Source organism: Diuraphis noxia, unplaced genomic scaffold, assembly GCF_037042655.1.
Source record: "Diuraphis noxia isolate RWA-SAM2 unplaced genomic scaffold, SU_Dnox_SAM2 contig0004, whole genome shotgun sequence".
NCBI lineage: Eukaryota > Metazoa > Arthropoda > Insecta > Hemiptera > Aphididae > Diuraphis > Diuraphis noxia.
This window is the reverse complement of record NW_028301714.1, coordinates 36,111,168-36,127,268: the sequence shown is the minus strand read 5'-3', so window position 1 is coordinate 36,127,268 and position 16,101 is coordinate 36,111,168. Positions and strand designations below refer to the sequence as shown.

The following is a 16,101-nucleotide window of genomic DNA, read 5'->3' as shown; positions in this document are numbered from 1 at the left end:
ACTTACAATAAATAAAAACACACATCATTGTAAAATATCAATACATTCATCACTTCGTTCAGAATCTAAAATAGTTTAAAATTTATATCATTTATAAAAATATATTTGTTTATGTTATCAATAATGAACTTTGTAAATTACTCATTCATTGCAGACTATGTTCTATCCTTAATCCCGAGGGTTATTAATTATTATTAGTGACATTATATGAATATTAATTTGACATTCTCAATAGTTTACTATACGCTATGATCTCCAAAACCACTAATAAACTACAAATAAAAAAATAAAAATATTTTCTCATAGGTACATAATAACTAATAAGTAATAACACTATAGGTACACGGCCTACGAAAATGCCAAAAAACAAACTAATACGCGGGCAACGCCGTGTGTCGGGAGAGCTAGTTAATAATATATATTAATATCGTTTGTAACGTGTGATATCGTTTTAAATTATGCGCAAGTATGCATAATGTTATTTAGGTAATTGAATGGGTGAAATTTGTCGCGTCCACTTGTTAAAAAACAATTAGCACCGCTACCGAATGCTTTACCTGCCTCATCGTTCCTTAGTGAAATAATAGGTATCATCACGCTTAATGTGCTTTTGTATATATTGTACATAATATTATTATGACGACAACACGATAATAATAATAATAATAATATTTTTGTCATTGTTATTAGTTATAACTATTATTATTTACTGTAAGGCCTATAGTAATAGTATAATATTATACAGTGTAGCCACGCGGTGCTTACGTTATTGCAACGTGGCACCATATAATGTAAGTACCTATATATATAGCGTATAAGCCATACGAGATATATGTATATTATGACGATATTCGCTGATGTGCGCAATTTTTTCCTCTGACATTTCACCATCGTAGATTTGCGACGCATATATTATTATTGCACGGGCCAGACGTCATAATATAGAAATATATAATATATCCTTCATACTATCTTCACCGATTATATAAAATATGTGTCTCGTATGTTATGTTATATTAATTACAATATTCATATTATTGACAACGGTAACTATATAGATACGCATATTATTATTATAATAGTCATCGTCGTCAACAAAATTGTTGTCATAATAATGTTGATTCACCATTTACCACGGCACCGATTTTCACATCTTTATCTAACCTTTTTTCATGAATAAACCGAATACAGCACCATTATTTAAGTAATTAATTGTCATACTTTCTAACACAATTTAATTTAAGTCCATTGTGGTTTTTAAATAAATTGTATTACGTTTATATAAATCTTCTTTTTATATTTTAAGTATATTATATTATTATATTATCACTAAAATATTAACACCCATATTGCATTGCATTTTCTTAAATCTTATAAAAACATGCGTGTTATACCTAGTATAATATATGGTTTGAGTTTGACAAGGTACAGTTAGAAAAATCTTAAATACTATTTAGTACATAGAAAAAAAAATATTATCAACTAAAGTTTAGAGTAGATCTTTGTCGAGTTTTATAATTTACTAGTTTACAAATTAAATATACAATAATATTATACGTATTATAACTAAGTGAAATACTAAGTATTAATATTAAATTTTCAATATAAAATAAATAGCGTTTATCAGAATTAAGTTTTATGATTTTTATTCTCTCTTTTAATTTAATACCACTCCAAAAAATATCTGGATTGTGATCTTCCAGCAGTATAGCAATTTTATTTATCCAGGCGACGATTATGTTAAACACATCAAAAAGAAAAGAAAAGTTCCGTTAAAAGGCCCAATGATATAACCATATAACGATTAATATATACGTCAATAACGTATACTACGGTAGGACAACTACTTCACAAAACAAACTAAAATTCGTATCACTGCTAGGTAAATGGATTTATTTCGATTATTTCATATAGAACCTAATATTGTAAATACAATAAATATATTTTAAGAATAAAATATTTGATAAAATGTTCAGTGATAAGTATTAAGCAAAATATTGAAAATCGGACGCATTGTCGTCATTAGAAAGGGTGTCCTAAAATTCTTTCTCCGATTTCCAAGACCCTTGTTACACATGTAACAACTAACAACTAATTCATAGTCACGACCTTATATCAGATATTTTTATCCACGTCCATATCGATGGTATTACTATTGGGTTTTCGACCAAACTGATTTCGCATTGTCGTCGTCCATCAGCGAACATAATAGCGGTGGTTCTGCATTGTGTCGAAAATACAGTGGAAAATGAATTGTGCTTATATTTGGGTAGCCACAGCATTTCCGGACTTACGAAATGTTCCGCTCGTTTCCTCGAAGATAAAACAAGTCAATAGCATAAAGATAAGGCGCGTATTATCATAAAATCTATTTTGTAATACTACTTGGTTGTATGCATAGATATCCGTATGATTCTGCGACCGTTATATTTTCGTCATTCAGAATTTATAGTATTTTCACTATTCACATATTATTACAATGTTTATACCTATTTAACTAAGCTGATCAGTTTATAAAATCCAAGTTAAGACACGATAGAGAATATTCGTGTCATATACAACTGTCTGTCGATTTTTAGTGGGCAGGTATATCGTATTAAATAAATTTTAATAAATAAATTGTTTACATCATAAGTATATAAATATTAAAACCTTCATAAATAATGTTTAAAAAACAAACAAACCTAACCCATCGACCGCAGAAAAATCTATTGTTACTAAGCCAAAATAATTACGAATACCAACGCTCAACATAAAATAAGTATTAAGCTCAAAAAAAAAAATAGAAAGCAATCCTATTAAACTAGCCTGGCTTGACACGCTGGCTTCCTAGAATATTCCCTAACTTGCCAGCTTAAAACAAAGCTAGCTCTGTTTACACGAAGCTTAAATTACTAGCTTTCTAGCTTACTAGTATTACCTTGCTATCCTACCTTGAAAAACTAGCCTCGTGTATTCCTGACAATACTGTACCTACTGGCTAGTGGCTACTTAGCCAGTAGCGTGTAGTTAGACAAAAGTATAATTTCATCTGTTTAATGTGCACGTCGTTACGAATTTCAGTTATTGACATTAGAAAATAATAATATTATGATCTATGAGTATAATAGGTATTGCAGGTAAGTATAAATGAATTCCACGGAGAAAAAATAAACAGTTACATTATTGAATATAGTAGGTAAATTTAAACATTATTGAATTTATAATTACACCGAACTAATAAGAAATGGCACACAGCTAAACAGGAGTAATTTTAGATCAAAAATTAAAATAATATATAGTGTACACTAATACTTATTATTGTCAATGTCAAATGTTGTCGTCAGGTGTGTTACCCTGGCACCCCAAGTTCAAAATTTCGACTTGAAAACTATTTGGTATTATGTTATTTATTATGTAACATTTTGTAACCGAAAAAAAAAATTTTGTAACCCCATCGGTGCCCCGGAAAACGGCGATACATGTTCCGGGTGCCAGGGTAACGTTACCCCAGCACCCCAAACATTAAATAATTAAAATTTCGACTTGAAAACTGTTTGGTATTATGTTATTTATTATGTAACATTTTGTAACCACAAAAAAAAATGTTGTAACCCCATCGGTGCCCCGGAAAACGGCGATACATGTTCCGGGTGCCAGGGTAACGTTACCCCAGCACCCCAAACATTAAATAATTAAAATTTCGACTTGAAAACTGTTTGGTATTATGTTATTTATTATGTAACATTTTGTAACCACAAAAAAAAATGTGTAACGTACCCTGGAAAATTGTGATTAAATTAATTAAAATGTTTAAGTATACAAATCTATCATGGCTTTATCGTTTATATTATTTATTATTATTATTTTTTAATACGTCCCACATAAAACGTCAAATAAACATAAAAATGTAGTGCAAGTCTTATGAACAAATTGTTCGGTACGTACCTATCGGTCGTATGCGATAAGGTATGATTTCAGATCGGCGATCATTTCGCACGAAATTCGATAATCGTCGGTATACGTAACCGGCGTAACGGACGTATTCGGTCGTCCTTCTCTTTTTCTTTGTTCTTAAATGTAAAAATTATTTAATTAATATAGCACATATTATTATTAGTTATAAAATATAAACATTAAATAATTAAAATTTCGACTTGAAAACTGTTTGGTATTATGTTATTTATTATGTAACATTTTGTAACCGCAAAAAAAAATTTTGTAACTCCATCGGTGCCCCGGAAAACGGCGATACATGTTCCGGGTGCCAGGGTAACGTTACTTAGTTAAATGTACAAGATAACAGCTCAAAATTTTGGAATGTTAAAAAGCTTGACAATTTTATACAAGGTCCTCTACTTTAAGTTGTTATTGTTAATTTAAAAATATGAAAATACATATACTGCATAGGTACAATTTTTTTTACAATTATATTTGTGTGGTGATACTTGAAACATTTTATGTACATCTATTATTTTATTTTATAATTTTATTATATTTTGCATTTTAAAATGCAAGTTTTTCGGGAAAATGATTGCATCCTACCTATAAATTATAATAAATTACTTTATTTACAATATTATCATAAAATAATTAGTTATAATATTATATATGCGTACAGACCGGGTGTTGACCAGTTAACCCTCAACCAAAGGTACCATTTGCCCATAATAAAAATTGTATTAAAAATAATAGTTCACCTGGTACAAAGAGAGTATTTGACCAAAGTGCTTAATTTTAGATTTGTGTAAGTGTAATTATAATTATTGTTTTTATTATTTTTATAAATTTTACCTATCATTTTATACATTTTTTTTATTATTTGCATTTTTTATGTTACAAATTACAATACCTAATATCCTTATAATTTATATTATATATATAATAGCAAATATAATTGTATACTATATTACCTTTTTTGAAAACTTACATTTTATGGCACTTATAATTATTGTATTAATTATACTTTTATTATAAATATTATTATCATTTACATATTTACGATATTTATTTCTGCTATTTTGATGTATTATAATCATGTTAATCACACCTACTGTATAGCAGAGCGTTACTCACCCTTTTTCATTTTTTTTTTTACTTCAATGTCACTTGCTTTTTAAACTGTTAAAGTACATGTATTATTTGGAATCGGATAAATAAAATATAAGTAGTATTAAATTATTAACTTTATATATTTTATACAATTTATTTTGTATACAATAACATTTCAATGTTCACTTTATTTTTTGTTGCTAACGATACTCCATCTTTTAGGTCATCATAAACTTCCCATTGATCATTGGATCTATAAGTAAACGCCTTATAGTGGCCTTCAGTCACTCTTAAGCCCCACCGGTCTTGACCACTAAATCCTACAGCCCCTCTTAAATAATAAACTTCCTTGTAAATTTGTATTGTCTTTGCAATACTGTCTAAATGTAATTGAACTTCTCCTGCATAATTTTTTTGGATTGCTCCAATATCGCTTGTGTTAAAGCTCGTTGATGCTTCTAGATCTGAGGACATTAAACAGTATAAAAATTACAGTTGTTTTACAATATAAAATAATTGTTTCTCTTTATCATTATTTAAAATATATAAAATACCTTTAGGTAATGATAGTAGTTCTATCAACAAATAGCTTTTCATGCTGATAGATATAATTCTATTACTTTTTCAGCTTTGACACTCAATATACTCTTTTTCTGTGAAATATTTATTAATTTTTTCTTGGACGTTAATTTTTCCCTCATAAGCCGTCAATGATAATACTTCATAGCTGTGGTCCAAAGAAAATTCTGAACAGAGAAAATCTGAACAGCGGTTAAGTTTAATGTATGATGGTATATCTTTTAATAATTTGTTGGCTGTTGATGAAATAATATCCATTGCATCCATTAATTTAATGTCGCCGACAATATGGTTATTATTTAATTCATAGTATGGAGCTAATAATCTAATACGCTCATTATATTTTTTTTTTCCACTTTTACTTTTGATCATAGCAAAATCAGTAATCAGTAGGCATTATAATAAAATTATAAATATAAACAACACAACAGTAATAATTTCATTTAAGTATAAAAATAGATATTTTGGTAATTGCGATGACTTTGAATTCAACCTCTTACAAACTTCTTAATTTTAAATTCTAAATATGTATAAATAATGTACTATTTGACATTTGTACGACAAGTATCTTAAATTAAATAAATTAAAATATGAGTAGTTAATTATTTATGGATGTCCATTAACATTCTATAATATAAGATAGCTTGATCTTATACTATGCGACCATGCAGATAAAAAATAGGGCTCGGAAATTTTAGGATTTCGAATGTTTTTAAATAATCATTAAAAACATAGTCAAGTAATATATAAATTTGTTTACTTATAATACGAGTTTATACTTAAAATGTATAGTTGCATATTTTGCATATTTGACAATTATTTATATGAATGAGTATGTTTTTAATTCCCAACTTAAGAAAATATCTAATAGTTCAATGTAATGCTCAAGTTAATTAGTACTGTATTAAAAATAAACAAATATATTCAATTTAAGTTGTTTTTTATTTAAAAAATTCACATCGACACAGCGCATGGAGCTTTCACAGTGCTTCGCTAAAATTTATTTTTGATTCATAAATAAGCCAGTTAATATTTGTGTTACGCGTTATGAAAACAAGTGTTTCGAATCACAAAACGATTTTATTTAACGTTTATATTTTATAACTAATAATAATATGTGCTATATTAATTAAATAATTTTTACATTTAAGAACAAAGAAAAAGAGAAGGACGACCGAATACGTCCGTTACGCCGGTTACGTATACCGACGATTATCGAATTTCGTGCGAAATGATCGCCGATCTGAAATCATACCTTATCGCATACGACCGATAGGTACGTACCGAACAATTTGTTCATAAGACTTGCACTACATTTTTATGTTTATTTGACGTTTTATGTGGGACGTATTAAAAAATAATAATAATAAATAATATAAACGATAAAGCCATGATAGATTTGTATACTTAAACATTTTAATTAATTTAATCACAATTTTCCAGGGTACGTTACACATTTTTTTTTGTGGTTACAAAATGTTACATAATAAATAACATAATACCAAACAGTTTTCAAGTCGAAATTTTAATTATTTAATGTTTGGGGTGCTGGGGTAACGTTACCCTGGCACCCGGAACATGTATCGCCGTTTTCCGGGGCACCGATGGGGTTACAACATTTTTTTTTGTGGTTACAAAATGTTACATAATAAATAACATAATACCAAACAGTTTTCAAGTCGAAATTTTAATTATTTAATGTTTGGGGTGCTGGGGTAACGTTACCCTGGCACCCGGAACATGTATCGCCGTTTTCCGGGGCACCGATGGGGTTACAAAATTTTTTTTTCGGTTACAAAATGTTACATAATAAATAACATAATACCAAACAGTTTTCAAGTCGAAATTTTGAACTTGGGGTGCCAGGGTAACACACCTGTTGTCGTCGTATTGATAATCAAATTATTTCTTGTTACAAATTTATAAATAAGTTTTTAAGTTACTGGTTACAATCATAGACATAATAATATGATGTAAATAATATTATTATCATATATTATATTATATTATTATGATAATATAAAAAAATTATTTGTATATTATTTGTCTATGGTTACGATATAGTTTATGTTTCTGACCGATTTTTCGTAAGATATTTGTTGTCATTGTTACTTATTAACAAAAACGTATTTATAATTCCAAGAATTGTCTTGTAGAGTAGTGGACAATTACTATTTTTATACAAACAACAACAATTTTGTGTTTCTGTTGTCTATGCGTGCCGCGTGGAGTGTATTAGTATGTCATCGGTCAGTCTCGAGTCCGTCACAAAAAAATAAAAAATATAAGTAATATGTTCAGTTTAGTGTTCCGCCGTTAGTTAATTTTTCCGGTCCCGATCACAGAGCATAATATGCTACACTACGGTCTAAAATACACTCAACAGTGTCGTCTTTTATCATTGGAATACGAGACACGAGAACAGTACACTGTACGCACTAGCGTACTAGTTGTCTACAATAGTAAAGTATAGTAATGTCGTCGGGACACAACTCATAAGTCATAACCTGCACGTCAGTCATGCCGACGGAATGTGACTCACCGTGTTTCTATATCATTGCGCAAACGATAAACGCGCGTTATTGGGTACTGTACTGACTACTACTGAGCATCGATTTCAAACGATCAACGATAACGTTTCAAAAATCAGAGTGTCTTAAATAAGCTGCGCTTAGCTAACTGCGTGGTGCCTTGATAGACGGATACCATTTGATACATTTTGCAGTGTCATCGATTGCCATTTGCCACGACACGCGGCGCGCCTCATACTCAATTACAGTGGTTTTTAACCTCACACTGGTGTCCCTACTGTCCCTTGAGCGCCCTTGAAGTATGCTTCGATAAATCTATTAATAGTTTTATAATTTTGTATTTACCAATATTATTATAGTTATTCGGTGAAAACTGATAAATGCGGCAAACATAAATACCGATTACAGGCTAAATCATCATTCGTAGACAAATATAATAATATTTAATTTTAATATTAGTTTACCCGTCGCAGCCGCCAGCCGCCAGCCGTTTCGAACGTTTTACGTCGCGTCGCGGAACACTGCAATTGTATTATAAAACTCTATACGTCTATACTCATTATAAGAATTTCTTTGTGTTTTTAAAGACTTATTTCCTACATGGTATATTTTAAATGATAGATACATTTATAATTCGTTCAACCGACAGCAGTACAGCACTTCAGTGAGTAATAATAGTATATTATATTAAATTGTTATTTCGTACGGCCACCGCTTAAGCGGACGTCATACGCCGCATGCGTTGTCTCCGTATTACGCCGTGCCCACCGTAAATGCGACGAGTACGTGCGATTTTTATTGTGACCCTGCTGTTCCGTTGCAAGTGCGATGTGACAAAAAACAAACTATTTTGTTTACTGTCGCGTTCGTAGGATTCGCGTTGAACACGTTATTCGGCAAATTCTCAGTTCTTATATTGAGTGTGGTTAGCTTTACTATATTACAGTGATTTTTTTGCCCTATTATCAAACTTAAAAGTAACGCTACTATTCTACATACTCAAAAGTCGCCTAATAAATTAAAATATCGGGAAAAAAACAAACGAGAGAACACGCACAATAACGCTCTTACTTATAAGCTATTGATTATAATTTATATGTCCGTTCACTGTTATATAAAGTTATAAACAATGCAAAATGTTGGAAGTATTGAACGTACATTTTGGTATGTTATGCTCATACGCTCAAAAAGTGTTTGAGATTCGGGAAGCTGAATCCTTATCTTTGTGTTATACTAATATCGAATACGCTTAAAAAACAATGTTTGTTGACGTCACCTCAAGTAACAGCGCATCGTTTGAAATAAATTTATAACAATGAAACAACGCATCATAAAGTTAAACACTATAATATGCTATTATAACACGACGCCTATATATATTATAATAATGAAAACAAAAGTTATCTACATGGTTTTTTGATGTTCGATATAATTAAACAATAATCGCGTATTTTTCATTTCCCCATAAAATATGTGTCATACAACTGCGATGAGCTTGGCCGTATTTTGAGACGTAGGTAGCAGCCAGTTTATTATTAACAGTGAAATACCGTATCCTCGAATAAATCTCTGAAATGTAAAAACAATACATTTATTTATGTGAACGTACAAATCTATTTCTTAGTGCATAAATTCATTAATTCTCCACGTTCGAAACGAATCAGTTATAGGATTAACCGTCACGTAAAAGTTAAGAGGGGACGTTACCACCACCCCGCCCTACGGCTTCGTGATCACATTGTAAATGTCCAAAGAGACCGCTTAAGACCGTTTTGGAAATTCATGTGTAAGTATATCCCCCCCTGGGTTGTTTCACTTTTTTTTCTTTTATCATGTCGAAACAATCCGTATTTATTGCGTTATTTATTTATTTTCTATCGATACCGGATTTCACACAGCTCTTTTTCCGTAATCCTGTCGACACTTAACACACATACACGTATTACGAGCACACTCACATGCGTGTGCAGAGTGTACACGATTTTTGAGCCTGTAATCCGAAAGTCATCCGATACCAACAACTCGTACCTACTGCAGGATATTGCACTAGGATTTTTTATACGATCCTACCGTTTATAAGAGCGATGTCGGACCGGATCAAATGTAATATTAAGGACTGAAATTATTATCGTTTCAAATGCTACAGTATGCAGCTGTAAATAAACCCCATAGAAATGCGACTAACATCCAGCATACTATTTTGCATTTATTTTGCTGCAATTTGAGATGTTAATACTTGGTTATATATATGTATATTATTATCCAAAACGGTTATACTTTCCACGTGAGAAAGTTTGTTATTTTTTTAATTCAATGACTATATATGATATTATAAAACTTTTTGTTTACCACTACCCTCAACATCGTACAATAAAAAGTTTCTTTTCTCGCACCGACAGCTTACAAACTTTCTCGTGTATCCGTCTCAAATTTCAAAATATTAGTTGCATTCGTATTGACTGATCACGATCATTGGGATTCTACATAGTATAAACTATATATATATACTAGCCGAACCCGTGCACTTTGTAGCACGTTAGAAATTCTACCTCTTATATGTATCGAAATCTGTGTTAAATTCGTTTTCTGTGATTACGCTAGCAGTTTATTTTTGTACATATAGATTGATAACTGTTAAAATATAAGCTGTATTGCCCGTCGATGCTGGGTTAAAATTAAAAAAATAAGATTGTTGAATAATTATATTATCTTACTATGATCCTCTCTTGGTATTTTATTAGTCATGTATAATGTTATGATGTCGATGGTTAGTTAAATACCCCCTCCCCTTAGGAAAATTAAATGTTTGGTATCATATATCCCCCCTTGATAAAATCCTAAATACGCCACTGATAAGTAAATATGTGCTTTGGGATGGCGCAGTCGTACGCTCAACTGCGGAATTGTTCTGAGTGTACGTACAAGCTGGTGTTGCTAGCACCCGGATGTGTGATCACCCGGGATTTTAGTAACAAATCCTTATCCAAATCAACTGTCCCCACCTACAAACAGCTAATCAGAATAGGAAAGTGATTCAAATTATGGTGGGGGGGGGGCACAACAAAAGTATTCAATACCCACTTTTAAAAAAAATTTCGCTGAGCTGGCATATTATGATATTATGTACCTACTAATAACAACCTTGCTCTAAAAACAAAACATATAAAATGGAATAATTAATAATACAATTTATTAAATAAAAATAGAAAATATAATTTACTTTGTGATATAAAAGCTTCCACCAAATATTATTTTTTTAAGAATACCTAACCATTACCTAATCTAAAATGTAGTAATAATAAATTAAACTGATACCTCATTTTTCTATCAAATATATATCTTATATATATAAATAAATTTTAATTTAACCATAAAAAAAAATATATAAAATATTTTTATACCAAATGTTCTATATTAAAAAAGGTGGGTAATTCCCCCCTATTCCCATAGATTAAGCCTCTGGAGCTAATGACCATAGTTACCGGATTTATGATTAATAAAATAAATAAATAAATATAATGTGGTGATTTTAATTATTATATTATGTGTTTATGTATTTTATATTTGTGTTTTCACCGTGCGTCATAGTCTGCACGACAACAACGGAGACCGTTTTTTATTATTTTAATATTTTGTAATAATAGCAGCAGTTAGTCTACCTCATATTTCACCATCCACCAAGTTCGGAGCGTGCAGTATGTTATTAATAATAATATATACATTATGTTCAAATGCTGTCAATATTTCTTTTTCTAAATTAACATCCTGACGATCGAATGATAAATGTAACCACTATATCACCAAGTTAACAACTCTTAATCGAATATCTCAATGTTTTTCTTGCGTATCAAATATGACAAATTCCACGGAACAAATAAACAATTTCCATCACCTACTATGTAGGGAATTAATTGATATTCCGTTTTAAATAAAAACTTAATTTAATAATAATATCAATTTTTAATATTATATTATATAACAATTTCACTGTTATTGCACAATGCCACAATGTAAATGTATATTGTATACGCCAGACAGTAACGCACATCGCCGCTACCGACGACGACACATCAGTATTGCAACAGAAAAAGGAGTAGTGAGGGCAATTAAGATGTGTGTAGTGTGTGTGTGCGCACGGCAAGCATCAACGCATGTCGCCATATAACAATACGCCAAACGGCCAAACTGCATACTTCTAATAACTAATTAAATGATAAATTTTTAAGACTTTTCTCTTTTTATGGTTCATCTGCACACCGAGTACACGCGTTAGAAAAAGAAATCCTACCCTATCTTGGTTCGGCTGGTACCTAGTTGACCGTGAACTAGACAATGCGGGACGCTAGTCCATAGCACTGTCATAAGAAATCGCCTCACATTTTAATAATTTGTTAAGATTATTAATGGTAATACACTAATATAATATGATTAATATAATATGTATGTAGAGGTACCTAGACTAAATAATCGTGTATTTCACTAAAAAAAGTATACATATATAACTATAATTATAATAAAACATGTAACTACCATAAACGTAATTTGAAGAGTGTGGCTAAGCCTCTACAATATTTGAATTATCCCCTCCAAAAAATTATATTTTAACTGAAATATGAAATGCTTCAGTAACTCATCTTATCTATATAATCTAATATGTTGTTTGAAGAAATTGTGTTTCTACATTTTTAATAAGTAACGATTCATTATTTGTGTGTTTTCCATATTATATAAGATCCATAAAACATGTATTTCGTCCGTCCATCCGTTAGTCGTCTATTAACAGTCATGACTGATTATATATATATACATATATTATATACGTACCCACGAAGCGTTAATCACGACAGTCAACCACGCTAGTTTTCGTTCGTGACACTCACGAAAGTGTAAATTGATAAAATTTTCACACGGTTGGGTTCGTGCCGTCGACTTATCACTAGTCACTATCGAAACATCGATCATGAATGATCTGGTTGTTGAAAGTTGTGCTGTTTTAAGTTCGTTTTTTGCTACTATCTTAGCAAAAAATATGGAGCGCTTACAGGACACAATTACAAGAAAACGAAAAAAAGACATTTTTGAGGTAGAGAATGGATACAGCGAAGAACTATGTTTGGAGCGTCGAACTTGGTTAGTATGGAATTAAAAAGCAATTTTTCAGAAGATTTTAGAAACCTACTGCGAATGACTGAATTTCAGTTTGAATACCTCTTATCGCGTGTTACAAATATTATTTCAAAATCTGACACTAACATAAGACAAGCAATTAATGCAAAAAAAAAGTTAGAGGTGACGATGACGTTTAGCTACAGGTGATTCCTTCAAAAGTTTAGAATTTTTGTTCCGTGTTCCAAAAACCACAATAAGTAAATTTATTCAAGAAACCTGTGAAGCAATATACAATGAACTAGCAGAATTCATACAAGTAAGTACCTTAAAATTTAAAAATTGATTTCCTACTTAATTATTAGAAAAACAAAAATAATATTGTGCCCGTATTAGGAGTATAGATTACAAATAAAATAATAATAATAACAATAAAATTGTTAATAATAGTGAACTTTTATTTGTTTAATTATAATGATAATTATAATTATAAAATTTGTTTAATTATAAATCTGTTAATGTCATGTAATCTTCATCATTACTAGCCGAAAAAGTACTTAAATTTGATTGTCTTCCACTTGATGTTCCAGCCGTTGAATTATCAGTAATATTATATTCTGGTTGGCAAAATAGCATTTGTAATTTCATTCATGATGTTTTGTTGTAATCGTATTGCTTTTGGTGGTCCTATACTTCTTAACATTGAAGCGATATATTTCCCAAAATGATCATAACTATCATCTTTATTTGTAGCAATTTGGGACGCGCAATTTGAAATTTCATGTAATTTGTCAATTACACTTGTCATAAATTCTATTTCATGATCATGAATAGATTTTTTATTTTTTGATGTTGATGGTTGTGGTTCAATTTTTCTTTTTATTATCTTCGCAGGTGTATTAATTTTCGATACAATCTGTGTCACGTCTTCAGAGTTTTGACTAGTTCTGTATTCAAGGTTAGGTTCTGATTGTAGACTATTTTCTATTGTAGTCTCTTCAGAATTTCCTATAGGAAATATCTGTAATGTAAATAATAATGTGTTAATATTATTAGTTTATTCATATTTTAATAATATAATGTTTCAGGTCCCCGCAACATCTGATGAGTGGAAACACATTGAATATGGTTTTAGAATGCGATGGAATTTTCCTGGTTGTGTAGGGGTTCTAGACGGTAAACATGTTGTCATACGAGCTCCTCCCGGAAGTGGTTTAGATTATTTTAATTATAAAAACAGTTATAGTATTGTGTTAATGGCTTTGGTGAATTTCTATTATTGTTTTTTATATGTTGATGTTGGAGCGAAAGGAAGAGGATCAGATGAAGGAATTTTTCAAAATAGCTCTTTGTACAATGCTTTAGAAACAAAGTCACTAGACATACCAAAAAATTTCGTTATTTTGGCTGATGATGCATTTCCGTTAAAAAAAATATATAATGAAACCCTACAGTCGACGCAATTTAACCCCTGCAGAAAGAATTTACAGTTATCGATTGTCAAGAGCAAGACGTGTAATGAAAAATGCCTTTGGTATACTCGCGAGTAAATTTAGATTGTTTGAAAAACCAATTTCATTAAAATTAGAAACGTTAGACAAAGTTGTCCTCGCATGCTGTGCAATTCATAATTGGTTGAAAAAAACAAACCCTCGGTATGTGATGGGAGATCTAATTGATTATGAGGATGAGGACCACCGAGTTTTCCCTGGATCATGGCATCAAAATAATAGTGGATTACAGAATCTACCAGCTACTAACCACAGACATTCTAATATGGAGGCACAACAAATACGGAATAAATATCGTGATTATTTTAATAACGAAGGAGCTGTTCCCTAGCAAAACCAAATAACTGATGTGTCAAATGAACTGTAATAACTAATAATAAATCTTTACATATTGTACATTTATTTTTGTTTACAATCATGTGGATAATAAATATATTTTACGTTAAAGATTTTTTATACAATACTCATAGAAGATAAGATAAGATATTATATATAGTTACTAAAAACAACGCATTATTCATACCAATTTAAATTTAAATTAATACTCGTATGTCGTTTTAAATTATTTAAAATTATTTTTCATAAATAAACGATATATATTTTTATAAAAAAAAGGTAATTACCAGATTCGATTGTGTTGGTCGCTGTTGAACAAACGGACGAATAAAACTGTTCATCTGATCAAACCAAAATACTTTTGGCTTGTATATGTCATCTGTACCTTTTCCAGACCTTGCACTGTCTGATATTTTTTTTAACTCCTGACAGAAAGAGCTTCTTAAATTTTTGAATTTTGATACAACTTCTTTTGGTCCAAATCCAGGAATATTTAATTCATGACTTATTCTCTTAGCTGCGGCGGCACGTAAATCTCTATCACGGTATTCATCCAAACTTGGATCATATAACACCTTTTCCATCGAATATAACTCCAAAAAACGCGTAGTTTCACTGTCGTTAAACTTAATAATTCCACGTTGCTGTGACGACATCTTTGCTTCACGAACGGTATATCACGACTGAAAATCAAACACGTTTGATCTATCCACGCTTGAGTCGTGCGCCGTTCCTCACAAAAGCAAGTTTAAAGGTAGGTTTACACGAGACGTGAGCCACGAGCGTATTTCACGATCGCGTAGTTGTGACTCACGAGCGTGGTTTCACGACTGAAATATCTAACATGGTTTGATGTTGCACGATCCAGTCGTGACAGGTTCGTGGACGATAATACCACGATCGTGAAGTACGAATTGTCTGTTTACACAAACCGTGGCTCACGCTTCTAAAGACTACGATCGTGGCTCACGTCTCGTGTAAACCTACCTTAACGACTATGCGTTCAC

The 16,101-nt window shown here is 30.8% G+C and overlaps 1 protein-coding gene and 1 pseudogene across 1 annotated transcript; both read right to left on the bottom strand.

Annotated features, from left to right (window-relative positions):
- Positions 1 to 5,184: 5,184 nt before the first annotated feature.
- On the bottom strand, positions 5,185 to 5,982 carry LOC149056015 (uncharacterized; annotated as a pseudogene).
- A 7,725-nt stretch (positions 5,983 to 13,707) lies between these two features.
- On the bottom strand, positions 13,708 to 15,821 carry LOC107162826 (uncharacterized). Its single transcript, XM_015509869.2, has 2 exons — positions 15,382 to 15,821; positions 13,708 to 14,268 (listed from the first exon to the last, which is right to left on the bottom strand). The coding sequence occupies exons 1-2, from the start codon at positions 15,748 to 15,750 to the stop codon at positions 13,858 to 13,860; spliced, it is 780 nt and encodes a 259-aa protein (XP_015365355.2). The 5' UTR covers positions 15,751 to 15,821; the 3' UTR covers positions 13,708 to 13,857.
- Between the last annotated feature and the right edge of the window lie 280 nt (positions 15,822 to 16,101).